General features: G+C 32.1%; 1 protein-coding gene across 3 annotated transcripts; it reads right to left on the bottom strand.

Moving 5' to 3' along the window:
• Nucleotides 1-1,850: 1,850 nt before the first annotated feature.
• LOC143450532 (uncharacterized) lies at nt 1,851-13,535 on the bottom strand. Of its 3 annotated transcripts, XM_076951126.1 has the most exons (23): nt 13,357-13,535; nt 13,072-13,174; nt 12,072-12,226; nt 11,892-11,991; nt 11,440-11,611; nt 11,232-11,353; nt 10,754-11,041; nt 10,295-10,492; nt 8,626-8,814; nt 8,324-8,493; nt 8,039-8,153; nt 6,780-6,941; nt 6,605-6,693; nt 6,123-6,224; nt 5,744-5,860; nt 5,218-5,334; nt 4,960-5,010; nt 4,549-4,665; nt 4,128-4,244; nt 3,873-3,983; nt 3,561-3,716; nt 3,260-3,388; nt 1,851-2,993 (listed from the first exon to the last, which is right to left on the bottom strand). In XM_076951126.1, the coding sequence occupies exons 2-23, from the start codon at nt 13,133-13,135 to the stop codon at nt 2,883-2,885; spliced, it is 2,952 nt and encodes a 983-aa protein (XP_076807241.1). In that variant the 5' UTR covers nt 13,136-13,174; nt 13,357-13,535; the 3' UTR covers nt 1,851-2,882. The 3 variants fall into 3 exon arrangements, with proteins under 3 accessions (XP_076807241.1, XP_076807240.1, XP_076807242.1); XM_076951125.1 differs by having other exon boundaries at nt 13,072-13,534; XM_076951127.1 differs by lacking the exon at nt 6,780-6,941 and having other exon boundaries at nt 13,072-13,535.
• Between the last annotated feature and the right edge of the window lie 225 nt (nt 13,536-13,760).

Here is a 13,760-nt window from a genome sequence, read left to right as displayed (position 1 = left end):
CATGTTCACAACAAAGTCTCTAGATACGTATTTGTTTGTCAAATCTTCTCTTGATTGAAATACTGTCGGGCAAGCCCGGTATTGCGAAATGCAAATGCAAATAAACCTGAATTTTACAATAAAATAACATCAAGATTTAAGACGGCACTTTAAAGGGTAAACTTTTTTTTTAATTCTTCTACACGAGCTTTTGCAAGTATAAGCTTCTTCAGGTGTACCAAGAGATGGCAAAAAACATGAAATGATGATTGCGCGGCGCTCAGAAAGTTATATGATTCTGTGATAAAGAGGAAAGGAATTTTGCGTTTTTATCCAGTGAGCACGAGCTGTCACGAAGGTAACCTACTTGTAAACAAATCCAACTTGTATTGTTGATCTCGTCTGTTGGAATAACAAGAACGCACCAAATATATATATATATATAATTATATACATCACGCATAACAAATATCAAATATCACGCATAAAAGTAGTCAACGCGGACACAATTTAAAGTGATATGTCCAAATGACAGAATCACCGCGCGGTGGCACCATGACCACCGCAAATGCATGAAATTTACAGTAGACCTATGCAGTATTATAGTATAAAAGCAATAGCAGAATAACGAAGCAGCTCAAAGATTAACTTTAATTTTTTTCTATCAACTTTTGTAAGCTTAAGCTTGTTTCTTTATGTGTTATTATACGAACTATGCAGCTGTGTGACACTTTCTTATCCCTTAATCGTATTTTCCGTATTCCCCTATGTCTCTATTTCCGTATGTCTCTATTTCCGTATTTCTCTATTTCCGTATTTCTCTATTTCCATAATTTCTTATTTCCGTGTTTTTGTGGTAGACGAAGTTGTTTCACAATTATTGACAGTATGGGGCATTAAATGTTTTTTCAATTTGTTTATTCGAACCTTTACAAGAATCTATTCCTTGACCCTGGGAATACAACTAGTAGTACAATAACAACTTTTCAAAATGAATAGTGCAAAAGAAATTCAAAGCGGTGACTTTTTATATATAGGCCTAAGGTGAGTTTTCAAAAAATTTTCCCCAAGCAAAAATAAAAAATTGTTTGTTGAACTTTTAGATTTCTCAGATTGGCTACTTTAGATTCCTTTGACTTAACTCACTTGTTTTATTACAAGCCTAGGTTTGTAACGGTTACGTAAGCTTAATTGTCAAACGTTTGCTTACAGGTAAAAGAAATCATAATTTTTAACGCTCAAGACATTAATTTCATAACCAAATTAAAAATCGCCGTACTTAAAAACTTTTGTAACTTTTCAGTGGTAAATTTTGTACTGATGGTGGAAATGCCTGCCTACTTTTGTTATCTTTGGCCTGAAAAAAGTTTCGCACGACTTACTTGGCGATATTTCACTGATTGCTTCGGAGCGCACCGTCTTAGACGTTTTCGAGTCCTTGCTACAAAGCCTGTATATTCATTTCCATTTTGCGGTTTTCCTTGAAATTGTCATCGTAAATGGTACGAAGAGAATACCCATGAATCATTATTGCTTAAACCGATTGCTGCTTGCTGTCGTGCTTGCAAAAGATAGACACAGCCTATGTACGGCAGACTCATTCTTACATCACATTTAAACTCATGAAAAATATCACGTCATGTGTATGGCTATACTATAGCCTATACTACTACTAGGCTTATTTTGACTAGCATTTAATAATTGACGTGTTGGAAAAACTAACTTTATTTGGATCTTATTTCTTTGCCATCACTTGTTTTCTGTTAAAACAAACTTGGCTCGTGGCCGTGGCTTTCATCTGTAGAGCGCAGTGAAGCTGGGCTGCTTTGCTCCATATTGGATTACAATGCTAATGTAAAAAATTAAATAGTAGAAAGAATTTGCGCATATAAACGTTCACTTTAAAGTTGAATGCTGAGCAGCATACAAAATATTTAGCAAACAAACACCTCGGTTTATAAAAATAACTTCAAACAATGTAATTAATTGATTCCAATTAACGACGAAGTAATAAACATTGCGTTCACAGGTAATTCCCCTAATATAAAGCCACAGTTTAACTTCCTAAACCCATTGTAGTCTTAACCTATATACATTTGCTTTATTAAAAAATGGAAATTTTTTAATATGTTTTGTAGAGAATGTGTTGGTTAAATATTTAAAACAATAAGAAATTTTTATTACACGTTTGGAGAAATACTGTTTGTAAATATTCTGTTTGCATTTCGTTTTGTATTAAATGATAGAGACAAAATTCCGTATAGGCCACTTGACACCTTTTACCTCCAGACCCAACACGGTCTTAATCCGGTTCTGAGTACACAAGAGTATAAAACATGGACAATATTATCAAAATGACGTGGATTTGAGTGTAAAACTATGAGACAAAATTATATAATAAACGGACACTGAAACAACATAAACAAATGCTCACACATTTGAAGAATTTAAAAAGTGAAGCAGCGTGTCGGTTAACTTTGGAAAGTTACATATTAAGCTTCATCAAAATATGTGGGTTGTAGTGCTTCATGTGCTCAGAAAGAAACTTGAAAAACCAACAACGCAATAGATATAAACCGTAATAGATCAAATATGATGAATAAACAGTGATTCTAGGCTCGGAAGAAACTACGATAGATAAATATAATAAACGGAATGTGTGCACAACTGTTCAACACGCAGCCTCATTCTAACTCAATTGCTCGACAGGAAACAAGGAATTTTTGAAAGCATTTGCATGAAACACGCTACAATGTTGTTATTTTAACAACAATTCTCAATTGATTCTCAACAATTGAGATTAATATGCAAACATTAATATACAGCTTAACAGAACATCACAGAAGTGGAATGCTAACAGCAATCACCGGAAGAAAACTGGAAAAGTTCTGTAGAATCAATTTCTACTCGTTCACAGCAACTTCTTTGTCGTCAGGATGAAAATTGCGTTCGACAGAGTCAGATATTTGAAGGTTGAAATCCTGTTGCGCTTTCAGTACATCATAGGAACCTTTCTGAAATAACAATGAAAGCTGATTGCAATTATTTTCAGATCTTCTGTTTTCAATCAAAGAAATAGCTTCTACACTTCAATTATCCTTTCATATTTTGCTATACCTACTAAGATGTTGCTATCTCCACAACAAATGTACATATATAATATTTGAACATGGTTTATGGTGGGTTATACTAATGTTATTAGATTTGCCAATATTCAGTCAGCAAATGAGTAGACAATTTGGCACGCTGGAGTCAAATATTAACTGATGCTTCAAATCACCTTCACGACATGTTCAGCTTGCTCTCCCTGATGTGGAGTGTTTCTTCGCTGATCTGGATGAGAAAAATACTCAGAAGAGCCTTCACCATGATTAAACTCCTTCTGTGCTTTCAAAAGATCATAGAAACCCTTGAAAAAAAATTTAAATCCAGTGTTACAATGCATACAAAACCCTGTTTTTCAGCCAAAATGGTAAATGGTTAATCTTATACAAGCGCATTTCAACTAAGCTTTAGGTAATAAGCTTGTAAGTCAGTTTCAGATATAAATATTTTATGTCAAAATAAAATTATGGACTTACTTTACCGCTTCTTTCTGAATCAGTTTCATCACCATTATTTTTGGGAGAGGATCCGGGTTTAATTGCAGTCTGTTGCTTTATTGATGAATCCTTTGTCTGTTGCTTTGTGCCCATGTTGAAACGTTGTTGAGCTCCTAATACGTCATATGAACCTTTCTGGAAAATTTTATTCTCATTTTTCATGGTAAACTTCATCCCAGTGCATGGGTAGTTTAATGTTTTTTATTTGACAGCAATTAGATGAAGCAATAAAAATTGCATTGCATTGGAATTTGTTGCATCACTATTTCCATAAAAAATAATGTTGCTTACTCGGCTGGAATTTCTATTTGACTCATCACTTTGCTCACTTTCCATTCCTGAATCCAATGACTCATCAGCTCGATCAAAAGCAAGATTTTCTACACCACTATCAAGAGTATCCTAAATGATACCAACATATTTCATTATAGATGAGAAGTTAACAACACATCAAACAAAATACTTTGACATTAAAGTTTAACTAATGTCGATAATATTTCAGTAATAATAACTAACAAATCTCATTTTAAGGATAAAAAACAACACCTTGGAGCTGGGGGTTGTTGCTTGTTCATCTGCATCAAAATCTTCCAAACAAGTTTTATATCTTCCTCTATTTAAATCAAACTGTCTTTGTGCTTCGACCAGATCATAAGAGCCTTTCTGTAGAAAACGAATTAAAATTTTGGACAAAATGTCATAATTGCTGCCTTAGATCAAAAATATCAGAGTAAATTTATTAGTGTATAAAAAATCAGCTTTTTTAGCTGAACTTGCATCAACCATTCCGGTACTTTTAGCTCATAGAAGTCTTAAGAAATCCATCATTAAATAAGAGAAGCAAAAGTATAAAGTAAATCAGTAAAAAAAGATGCTGAGTAACCTAAAGAGTATTCAAGTGTGTTCATGACGTGTAATGCACAAAATTGTACAAGACTATTTAGACAAGGTTTTTTGAAACAATTACCTGAGAGCGATGTGAATTTACTACAACATCAACATCATTGCCTTGCTGGAAAGAACGATATTGACCAGCATTTAAGTCAAATTGTTTTTGTGCTTCCACCAAGTCATAAGAACCACTCTAAATTAAATTGAAGAAAAGCATGACGGTTACTATAATGGCTGAATTAATACGTGCACTTAAAATTTGGCGTAAAATAGGATCTTAAAACATTGTCGAGCTATGCGTTTGCCTTAAGATGACAACATCTAATAATAATAGTATAAAAAAGACACAATAACCATAGTAATAGTACATGAAGTTTCATAATATTTGATATCATTTATGCGATATTTATATAAAATCAGTATCAAGTTTTTTGAAACACCTATATTATAAAATATTTACGAGAATTTCAAGTACAAAATAAGTTACCACATTTGATGCTGTATTCTTATTTGTCTGTTCTGGATCATTTGAATCTTTCTAGAAACACAATTTGTAATACTTTATAACAGCTTCCTTGTTAAATGCAATATCCCTTTACAGTATAACCATTATCCGCATACGTATATACCGTATACACACACACACATATATACAGTATATATGTGTCTATATATACATATATTTTTGGAATAACGGAATGAGTGTAAAGGCAAACCTTTTTACATTTTACTTAAACAAAATAACCTTGGAGCTGGGGGATTTTACTTTATCATCCGCATCAAAATCTTCCAGATAAGTTTTATATCTTCCTCTATTTAAATCAAACTGTCTTTGTGCTTCGACCAGATCATAAGAGCCTTTCTGTAAAATATGTCAAAATTTTGGAGTAAATGCCAGACTAAAGTTGCTTGGTAGTTTGTTTGATTTCTGCCAATTCGAAGATTTTGTGCAATAAAGGTTTTCCTTATTATTTATGCATATAATTACAGCTTGTCTTAATTTTGTTATGCAGCAAATACAGTAGTTGTTGTTCATTAAGATTAACAAAATGATCATATCCAAATAAATGTGTGACAAATCAGTTCATGAAAGTACATCACGTGCACCACGGTTTGATATTACAAAACTATATAGAGTCACATCAGTAAATAAGGATTGATGTTAGACATGAAATAAAATGGAAAAAACTTGGTATTCTAAAGAGCTTTCATACATTTTCATGATGTCATACGAACAAATATTCACAATGAAATGTTGCTCATAAATGTACCTTGGAATGACGAGAGTTTGCTTCAACATCAGCATCATTGCCTTGCACAGAAGTACAATATTGACCAGCATTCGAATCTAGTTGTTTTTGTGCATGCACCAGATCATAAAATCCTTTCTGAGTATTAAATAAAAATTTATAATTTTGAAAGTGTTAAAATGATAGTTTATCATATCAAAATCAAGTATCATATGTTTATGGTTTTAACAGAACATATGGTTTTAAGTCAGACTTTGCAATGAGACTACAAATTCTATCATATAGTAATACTAAATTTCGTGATAACAGATTGATATTAAGGTAAGTTACATTTAAGAAAAACCTTAATAAGATATTAGAAAAGCCTAATACGATAAAAATAAAGAAATATTTATATTACCACATTCGATCTTGTATTTTGTGAATTTTGTTCATTTGCTTGAAGAGTTGACATATCTAATGTCGTATTTTTGTTTACTTGTTTTGGATCATATGCACCTTTCTACAAAAAAAAATAAATATGAACGAACAGATACTTTACAGCAAAATTCTTGCTTTAAACTGCATTTGACATATAATTGTTACTCAGAATGGCAAACAATTCTGTATTAAGTAATTTTATAAAACATTTTCTGCTAGTTTACTTTCTTAGAAAAGCGGATACTGAAACAATGAATTGTTAAATGCAATAAACCATACAATAATGAGTTTGCGCCGATAAGTAAATGAAGTGAATATCAATTAGCCAATCTTGCAATATATTTGATATCAATTAATTGGTCACCACTTATTTATCAGAAAAGGGTCAATACATTTGATTACCGATTAGTAGCTGATTAAGTTATGTAGTTTTATGAAAAGCACCAACTTGTAAAAACTTACCACTTTACGACATTTAATAATAATTATCACAATAAGTATAATGGCCAGAACTGGAACAACAATGGCAGCTATCCAAGCAAGAGATCTCTCTGTAAAATATGTTAAAATAAATACAACTACAATTAAATCCAATTTGGCAAAACTTGACATAGATAAAAAATTCCACCAGCTCTACCTTGACAGTTATCAATCATGTTGGTGCATTCATCAATATCATTGCATGTGGTACCATTGCCAGTATATCCAATATTGCAAGTGCAAGTGAAGCTTCCCACAAAATTTTCACATGACGCGTTTGTGTCACAATTGCTCAAGCCGACTGAACACTCATTTGTGTCTGTAAAAACGTCATGTTCTAAGTTATTCATATCATTTACTTTGTAATTAAGAGCACAGATGTAGCTGAACTCACATTTCTGTTTAACTTACATTGAAAAGCAAGGTAAATTATAAATGCAATTTTTAGTAGAAAAGAATTTGTTTTTATTTTAATAGCAGAGGATACATTTTAACTAGTCAATAAGATTATGATAAGTTTGTCAAAAACAAATCAGAAAATAAAAATTACTGGTATAATATTACATGAAATAAGTGCAGATATATAACTGCTAAATTTTTAGTTAAAACAAAGTTGTTGCAACTTTAATAGCAAATGATACGTGCTACATAATTATTAAAAATAAAATACGTATGTGAAAAATAAATCAGAAAATACAGAGTACCAGTATAATACTTTATGGTATAAGTGAAACCTGTTGAAGATACTCAGACAACTAAAATTCATTAAACAAAAAATGCTTATCGTGACTTAACATGGTATTATATATGATTGAGCACCCAGCAGCCAGAATAACCCTTAAACCAGTTTCACTGTAAAAAAATAAACTTAAAACAAAAAGATACATAGATACCCAAAACCTAAAATTGGTGAACGTCAAAGATAACAGTGATAAGATTGTAAAGTTGGTGTAAGGTATCAAAAAGTTGCAAAGGATGTTACTGGATAACGGAGCTGAGAGATGGGCTTTGGTTGTAAATATGTATTATGCCTGTGCATATGAGACCATTGGTTCATCATTTATAGTTTGATATTACTGATATCATGTTATGATTTCTTTTCATTTGCTGAATATCAAGCTGGAAAATAACATGCATCGATGTGGATTACTTCATTCAAAAGTTGCTCAAAGTGTATGGATAGTTTAGAAAAACTTAAAACATGTACAAGCAAAATTATAGATATATTTTTGGCAGAGTGCTTTTTCTAAATGGATGAGTGTTTTTGTAAATACTTCTGGGTTTCCACACTCAGCTCCTAAGATTTCACTTTACAGCATTCATATAAAAAGCAACCTCACACAAAAAATTAACATTTGTAACATAGTCGCAGGACATGTCTGTTGCAACTTTACAACTAAGTTAGACTTTCAATACCTGTGGTGACTGTAACAATTCTGCTTGCATTAGAATTGGAACTATTGGCACCTCTGGCTCTCACTTCCATGGTAACCTCTGAGTCTGCATTCTGAGGTAAACCGGTTAAGGACACCTGAGGAAAAGACAAAAAGTTAACAAATAATCAACATAAGCATAACTTTAAAAGGGTAGGTGAAAAGTAATTTGTTAAAATACTATTTAATCTAACGTGTATTTTCTAATCAGCAAATGTAAATCTAATTCAGCAGCAATAACAAGCATCTCATAGATCCGGGCACCAACCAAATATGTAGTGGAACTATCTAAGTCACTTTGTGACAAAGTAGTGACAAGTCCAGCTACATCAAAATTATACTGAAACGCTCTTTGTATTAAATTGGCTGGGACATTCAAAGTCACTTCAGTTCCGCTTGCTGCTGTGGTGTAAGTGATAGAACCAATTGATTGCACGTCTGGAACATATAAACACGTCATGCCGTTACCAACAGCTTTTTAATTATATTTGGTTTAGCTCTTCATAATTTGATAGAATATGATATGAAATAACTTTTTATATCGATGAAAAAACATGATTATCTACTAACTTGTTGTGTTTATGATTGTGTACTTGTTAGCTTCAACATTTGTGAATGCACCATTGGACCCATGCACTCTGTTGTAATACAAAGTAGAATCATCACCATCAGGACAAGTTTTGATCAGGTATTCCTGCTTTATTCCATATATGGTGTTTTGTGAGAAGGTAAGCAAGATGGTAGAAGAAGAAGTGAAACCTAAAAACAGCATAAAATTGATTAGTAAATGTTTCAACATTTAACACCTAAATATTTTATAACATAACATTATTTCAATATCAAAAATAGAAATAAAACAATTTATTTACACTACAATAGAAAATTTAGAAACGTTGGTTTTTTGTTTCGAACGTGGCACATATTGTCTTTGATACTGAATAACTTTCGCAAACAGATTGCAAGAAAGTTGCAAAGCTTTTTTTTGGCATTGCATTGTTAACACTTCTTATCCAATCAGACATAACAATTAGAAGCAATTGGAATGGCTCAGCGACTGTCATATGATATTCAAGGGCCTGCTACTGTTTATGGTGGTGTAACAATGCATTGTCCAAGCACATTTTTTACTGAACCAAAAACTGCAACACTGCAAAATTGTAAAAATCACCAACTAAATTTCATACATTTTTACAGTCAAAATTTAGAAAGCGTTGATGATGATTTCATATTAAGCATAAGCATAAGTATGTTATAATCAGCAAAATGAAAATAAAGAGCAAAATGATCCTCTACCAAGTGCACAAACAAAGATTTATAACAGCCAATGACCAATCAAATCACAATGCAAGTGCTGTTCAAGTCGAATCATTAAATCAAAAATATGCAATACATCATATTATGAGTAAGAAATCAAAAGGGCAAAAAATTTTGTGATATTTTTGTTGCGTTTACCAATCTACAGTGCTCGTAGAAACAGGAATACTTGTATAAATTTACGTTGGGTTAATTTATTTATGTTAGGTTAATATCCTCTAATAATGAGACCCAATAATGAGATAATAAGAAGAAGACACATGAAAACTGAAGAATCGTTAAAAACAATTTGCTTAATAGAGATTAATGTTAAGTAATGATTACCTTTACCTTAGGTTAATATCCTTGTTAATATCCTGTTAATATCTAATATGCCATTAAAAACCCTATAAATCGCCACATTTTCTAATGAGTGAAACATTATTTATCTATTTTTAATGTTTGTTATTTAAAAATTTGCTTTAAAGGTTGTTTAATGCAAGTAGTGGAAAGATTGTGAGCCTTTTAGACAAATGTTTTCAACAACTAGTCACAAAGAAACAATTTTTTAATCTTTTACAACCACTTTCACCCACTCAAAAAAAATAATCAAGCAACAATTTACAACTACACTATATATCGATGGTGGATGTGTATCAATGGCTTTAAATTCTTTTATGCAGTAATGAACATGTCTTATTTCAGAAAAAACGCCAATTATTCTGTGGCTCTTTTTATGCTACAATTACACATATGTGCAATTGTGCAAGAGTAAAAATATCACGCATCTTCCTTTATTCCAACCATTTGACCCAGTTTGTTTTGACTACTAGGAAATTATTGAACCCTTGCAGAGCCCAATCAATGACCAAGGGGTCCCTGAACTCAGTCTTGACTAGTTTAGGAAGTCAAATCTAAACTACTGTATAAAACACTTGGTTGATACCTGTATCTGCAAAGGTCACAGTGCTTACACCGACTATATTGTTATCGGGATTTGGTAATTCAGTTGAAGAAATGTTTCCATTTTTATCATATAATGTCCAAACTCTGGATGGTGATAAAGAGCCTGGGCAAGGTGTTCTATCAGCATATTGTATATCAAAACCATCTTCAAACTTTTCCACAATAAAACTTTCACCCACTGTAAAAAAAATGAAAATATTAAGTGTTTATTTATCAAGAAAATTTTTTCCAGACATTCCCCGGATTAAAACTTTCTTCCACTGTCAAACAATGATCAGATCGAAGAAAATAATTTGAAATTTAAAAAAGTGTTTAGCAACTTCAAGAAAATCTATTTTTTTTACAGACTTAAGTTTCTATTCAATTCTGATGCAATAGTTGTGTTAACAATTTAAAAAAAGAAAGATAGGTATAAAACAAGTTTGCCTTTAAAACTTACCATCAAATCTTACGGAGCTGCCATTATATAAAGCTGAATCACTCAAAGTTAAAGCAGATATAATTGGGGTTGAAGTTTGATCATTCAACACAATTTCATGATGACAAAGAATATTTCCTGATCCGTTCTCAAGCTCAACAACAGAGACATCAACAACATTGCTTGCAACACTCTGATAAGCGTTCAAAAATTCTGTTGCAATCTCTGTCTTCAGTGTTGTGTTGGTGTTGTCAGTTGAAGTATAAGATCGACTTATCAACTGGACACGTCCAAATGCACTGACCTTGTCTGCATAAGAAATCGGGATCGTTCACAAAATATTAACCATTGCAATGTAAAAAAACTCCATTAAACCAATAAAGTATTAACGTGACAAAAACAAAAACATCGGTTTAAAAAAATTGCATAGTGACTGCATATTGTTTAGCTTTATTGCAATAAAATCTAATGGCTATATAATTTTCATTTTCAAATATACCAGTTGTTATTTCAGTAGGACTTCCATAAGGACTTTGAGAAACATTGTAGTTTGTGTCACCATTAATCTGACTTACTCTTGCTCTCAGTGTATAACTTGTATTAGGTAAAAGAGATGAAATTCTGCATAGTAAGGCATGGTAATACTAATGCATCTAATTTTCGAAAAGGTTCGATTTTATTTATAAACTTTTTTAGGTCTAACTTACATTGCTATGTAATTAGTCATAGATGGAACATCATCAGGAACAATTATTGTTGAAGTGCTTCCTCCATCTGAATATTCCACCTCCCATTTGGTTGCTCCCGGTGTTTCCTCAAGAAACACGGTTATATAAGTTGGTGTTGTGATCACTTGCAAGATTGAAGAACCAGATGGTGCTAAAAGTATAACCAAATTTGAATTTATTTATTAATAATCTACACAAAACACTGGTAAAACTCAAGCTTTAATTTATTAATTCAAGACAAAGAAAGGTGAACTAAATCTTGGTGATATTGTTAAAATATATGGAATTTTTTAATAGTTCTGAAACTTTTTTATGATAATTAATACATAGACATATGTAATTTATTAAAAAATTGTTATCAGGATATGCATAGTTGTATACTATGTTCTGTGATCAGCGCATTTTTAAATAAAACTTTCTTTGAATCATACCTGTTCGAGCTCTCACAGCTGTGCTGTAATTTCCAGCCACATCTGACAGGAATGCTCTTACTCTGACATCGTAATTGAGATTCGAAGCAAGTCCAGTAACCTTAGTAAAAAAATAAAACGTTCACCAACAATCTACAACAAAATTTATTATTTATACAAATAGTTTGTAAAATCTTTTACCGTGGTAAAGTTTGCAGTAATATTCACACTGCCAGTATTTGTTGAGTCATGCTGAGCAGTATATGACACTTCGTACGACGTTGCACTAGACACTGAGTCAAAGATTGCTGTAAACGACTCCGATGTGACACCGCTGATTGCCAGTGAAGAGGGTGCTAAAAGCAGGTTGCATTTTGGTTAAAACATTGATTACAAAACTACAGTGTTTGCTGAGCGACCTTTATGCAATATTCGGCTTTAACTAACATATCGTTTTCTACAACGGGTTTTCACCTACTTAAAACATAAATCAATGATTTTATTTAATTTATAAAGGTAAATGTTTTACCAAAAAAGACTTTTCGTTTTCGGATGCACTCCATTAAAATTAACGCATAAACTACGTATTTATTAGCTGATTTATGCTACGGATTAATATTTTTATCTAACTGTGTCCGTAATGCCATAATATGTTAATATCACACACACCACAATATTGCATTCTAAATACACAACATGCATGCATTAATGCTTGTTATGGGGCGTCTGATAACAAAAAGCTTTTTTGTTTAGTATGAATACTTAGCCGGCAATGCGGAACTGTCAAAGACAAAGTAGCAAATTTTTAATCAGTTGCGCAAAGTAGCCTATAACTGCAAAGTCTTCGAATCAGTCACAAATTTTAAAATGATTACAAAGTTTTTGAACGAACAAAGAATCAGTTAAAATTGAAACTATATACGATATACTATAGAATACAGATACAGACATTGAATAATTCCTCAATTGTCTGGAATAAGATATTGGTTTAGTGTAAATAAGTTGCTTCGTCTAAAACAAGGGCAACATGAGACAAAATGATAAGAAACAATTTCAGCACTTTGTCAAAAGCGCACCAACCAAACGTAACTAACGCTTGATGTAAGGTCATCCTTTTGTCATTGCAAACGATGTTTTAAACTACTAGATAACTAGAACAATATATAATCCTGTGACTATTCAGAGCAATGTTTATTCTTACCTGCTGGCATACCGTGACAACTCAAGAGTGTTGCTGTGAGAACCAACAGCACTGTCAAGTTCATTTTGTCTTCCACGAAAATATTGGTGGTAGAGTTTTTTAACTATAGACAGCACTGCAGTAAAAACATTACTAAAACAACTCTCTTTATGCAAGCTTCAAGACGCACTTTTCAACTATTAAGCATTTGATTTAAGTTTTCAACATTTAATAGGTTAATTGTCCCGCATATATTGCAGAGTAACTTAGTCATGTTTAAGTGAAGAAGTTGTAAATGTACTGTACCAAAAACAATCCTTCCAAATGATAAACTACAACACTGGTATTACACTTTCTTAAACTTTCTTGCTCCAAAGACCATTTTGCCTTGAATTTTATGCAGTAGACTGAAGAATTAGACAAACTTTTCACTAGTTATCGTACATTTGTATTGGATTGAATGTTATGATTCACTCATTTTTAGTTCACTGGTTTCTGACAATCACTTCGTCAGCGCCAAGAAGAAGTCTTTGAACAACAAACAGCGTACAATTGAAATACGAAACCATATAAACATTCAGATAAATAGATTCAGGTTTCAACTTATTTTCTCCCTGTCTCATCTCTCAAAAGCTTTTAGGTTTATTTGGGGTTGTTTATGTCGTTAGATGGGATGGCGGAAGCATTTGTTAATGATAACCTAGGTTCTC

Source organism: Clavelina lepadiformis, chromosome 3 (assembly GCF_947623445.1).
Source record: "Clavelina lepadiformis chromosome 3, kaClaLepa1.1, whole genome shotgun sequence".
In the NCBI taxonomy this organism is placed as follows: domain Eukaryota; kingdom Metazoa; phylum Chordata; class Ascidiacea; order Aplousobranchia; family Clavelinidae; genus Clavelina; species Clavelina lepadiformis.
This window is presented reverse-complemented; position numbering and strand designations above follow the sequence as displayed.

Bases quoted from the DNA above. Each gene is read 5' to 3' on its own strand.
- LOC143450532 (XM_076951126.1), bottom strand. From the start codon at position 13,135: ATGAACTTGACAGTGCTGTTGGTTCTCACAGCAACACTCTTGAGTTGT. The intron at 8,815-10,294 runs GTATCAACCAAG...TGCTGTTTTTAG, and splicing joins TGTGACCTTTGCAGATACAG to GTTTCACTTCTTCTTCTACC. The intron at 6,942-8,038 runs GTATTGAAAGTC...ACGTTTTTACAG, and splicing joins AATTGTTACAGTCACCACAG to ACACAAATGAGTGTTCAGTC.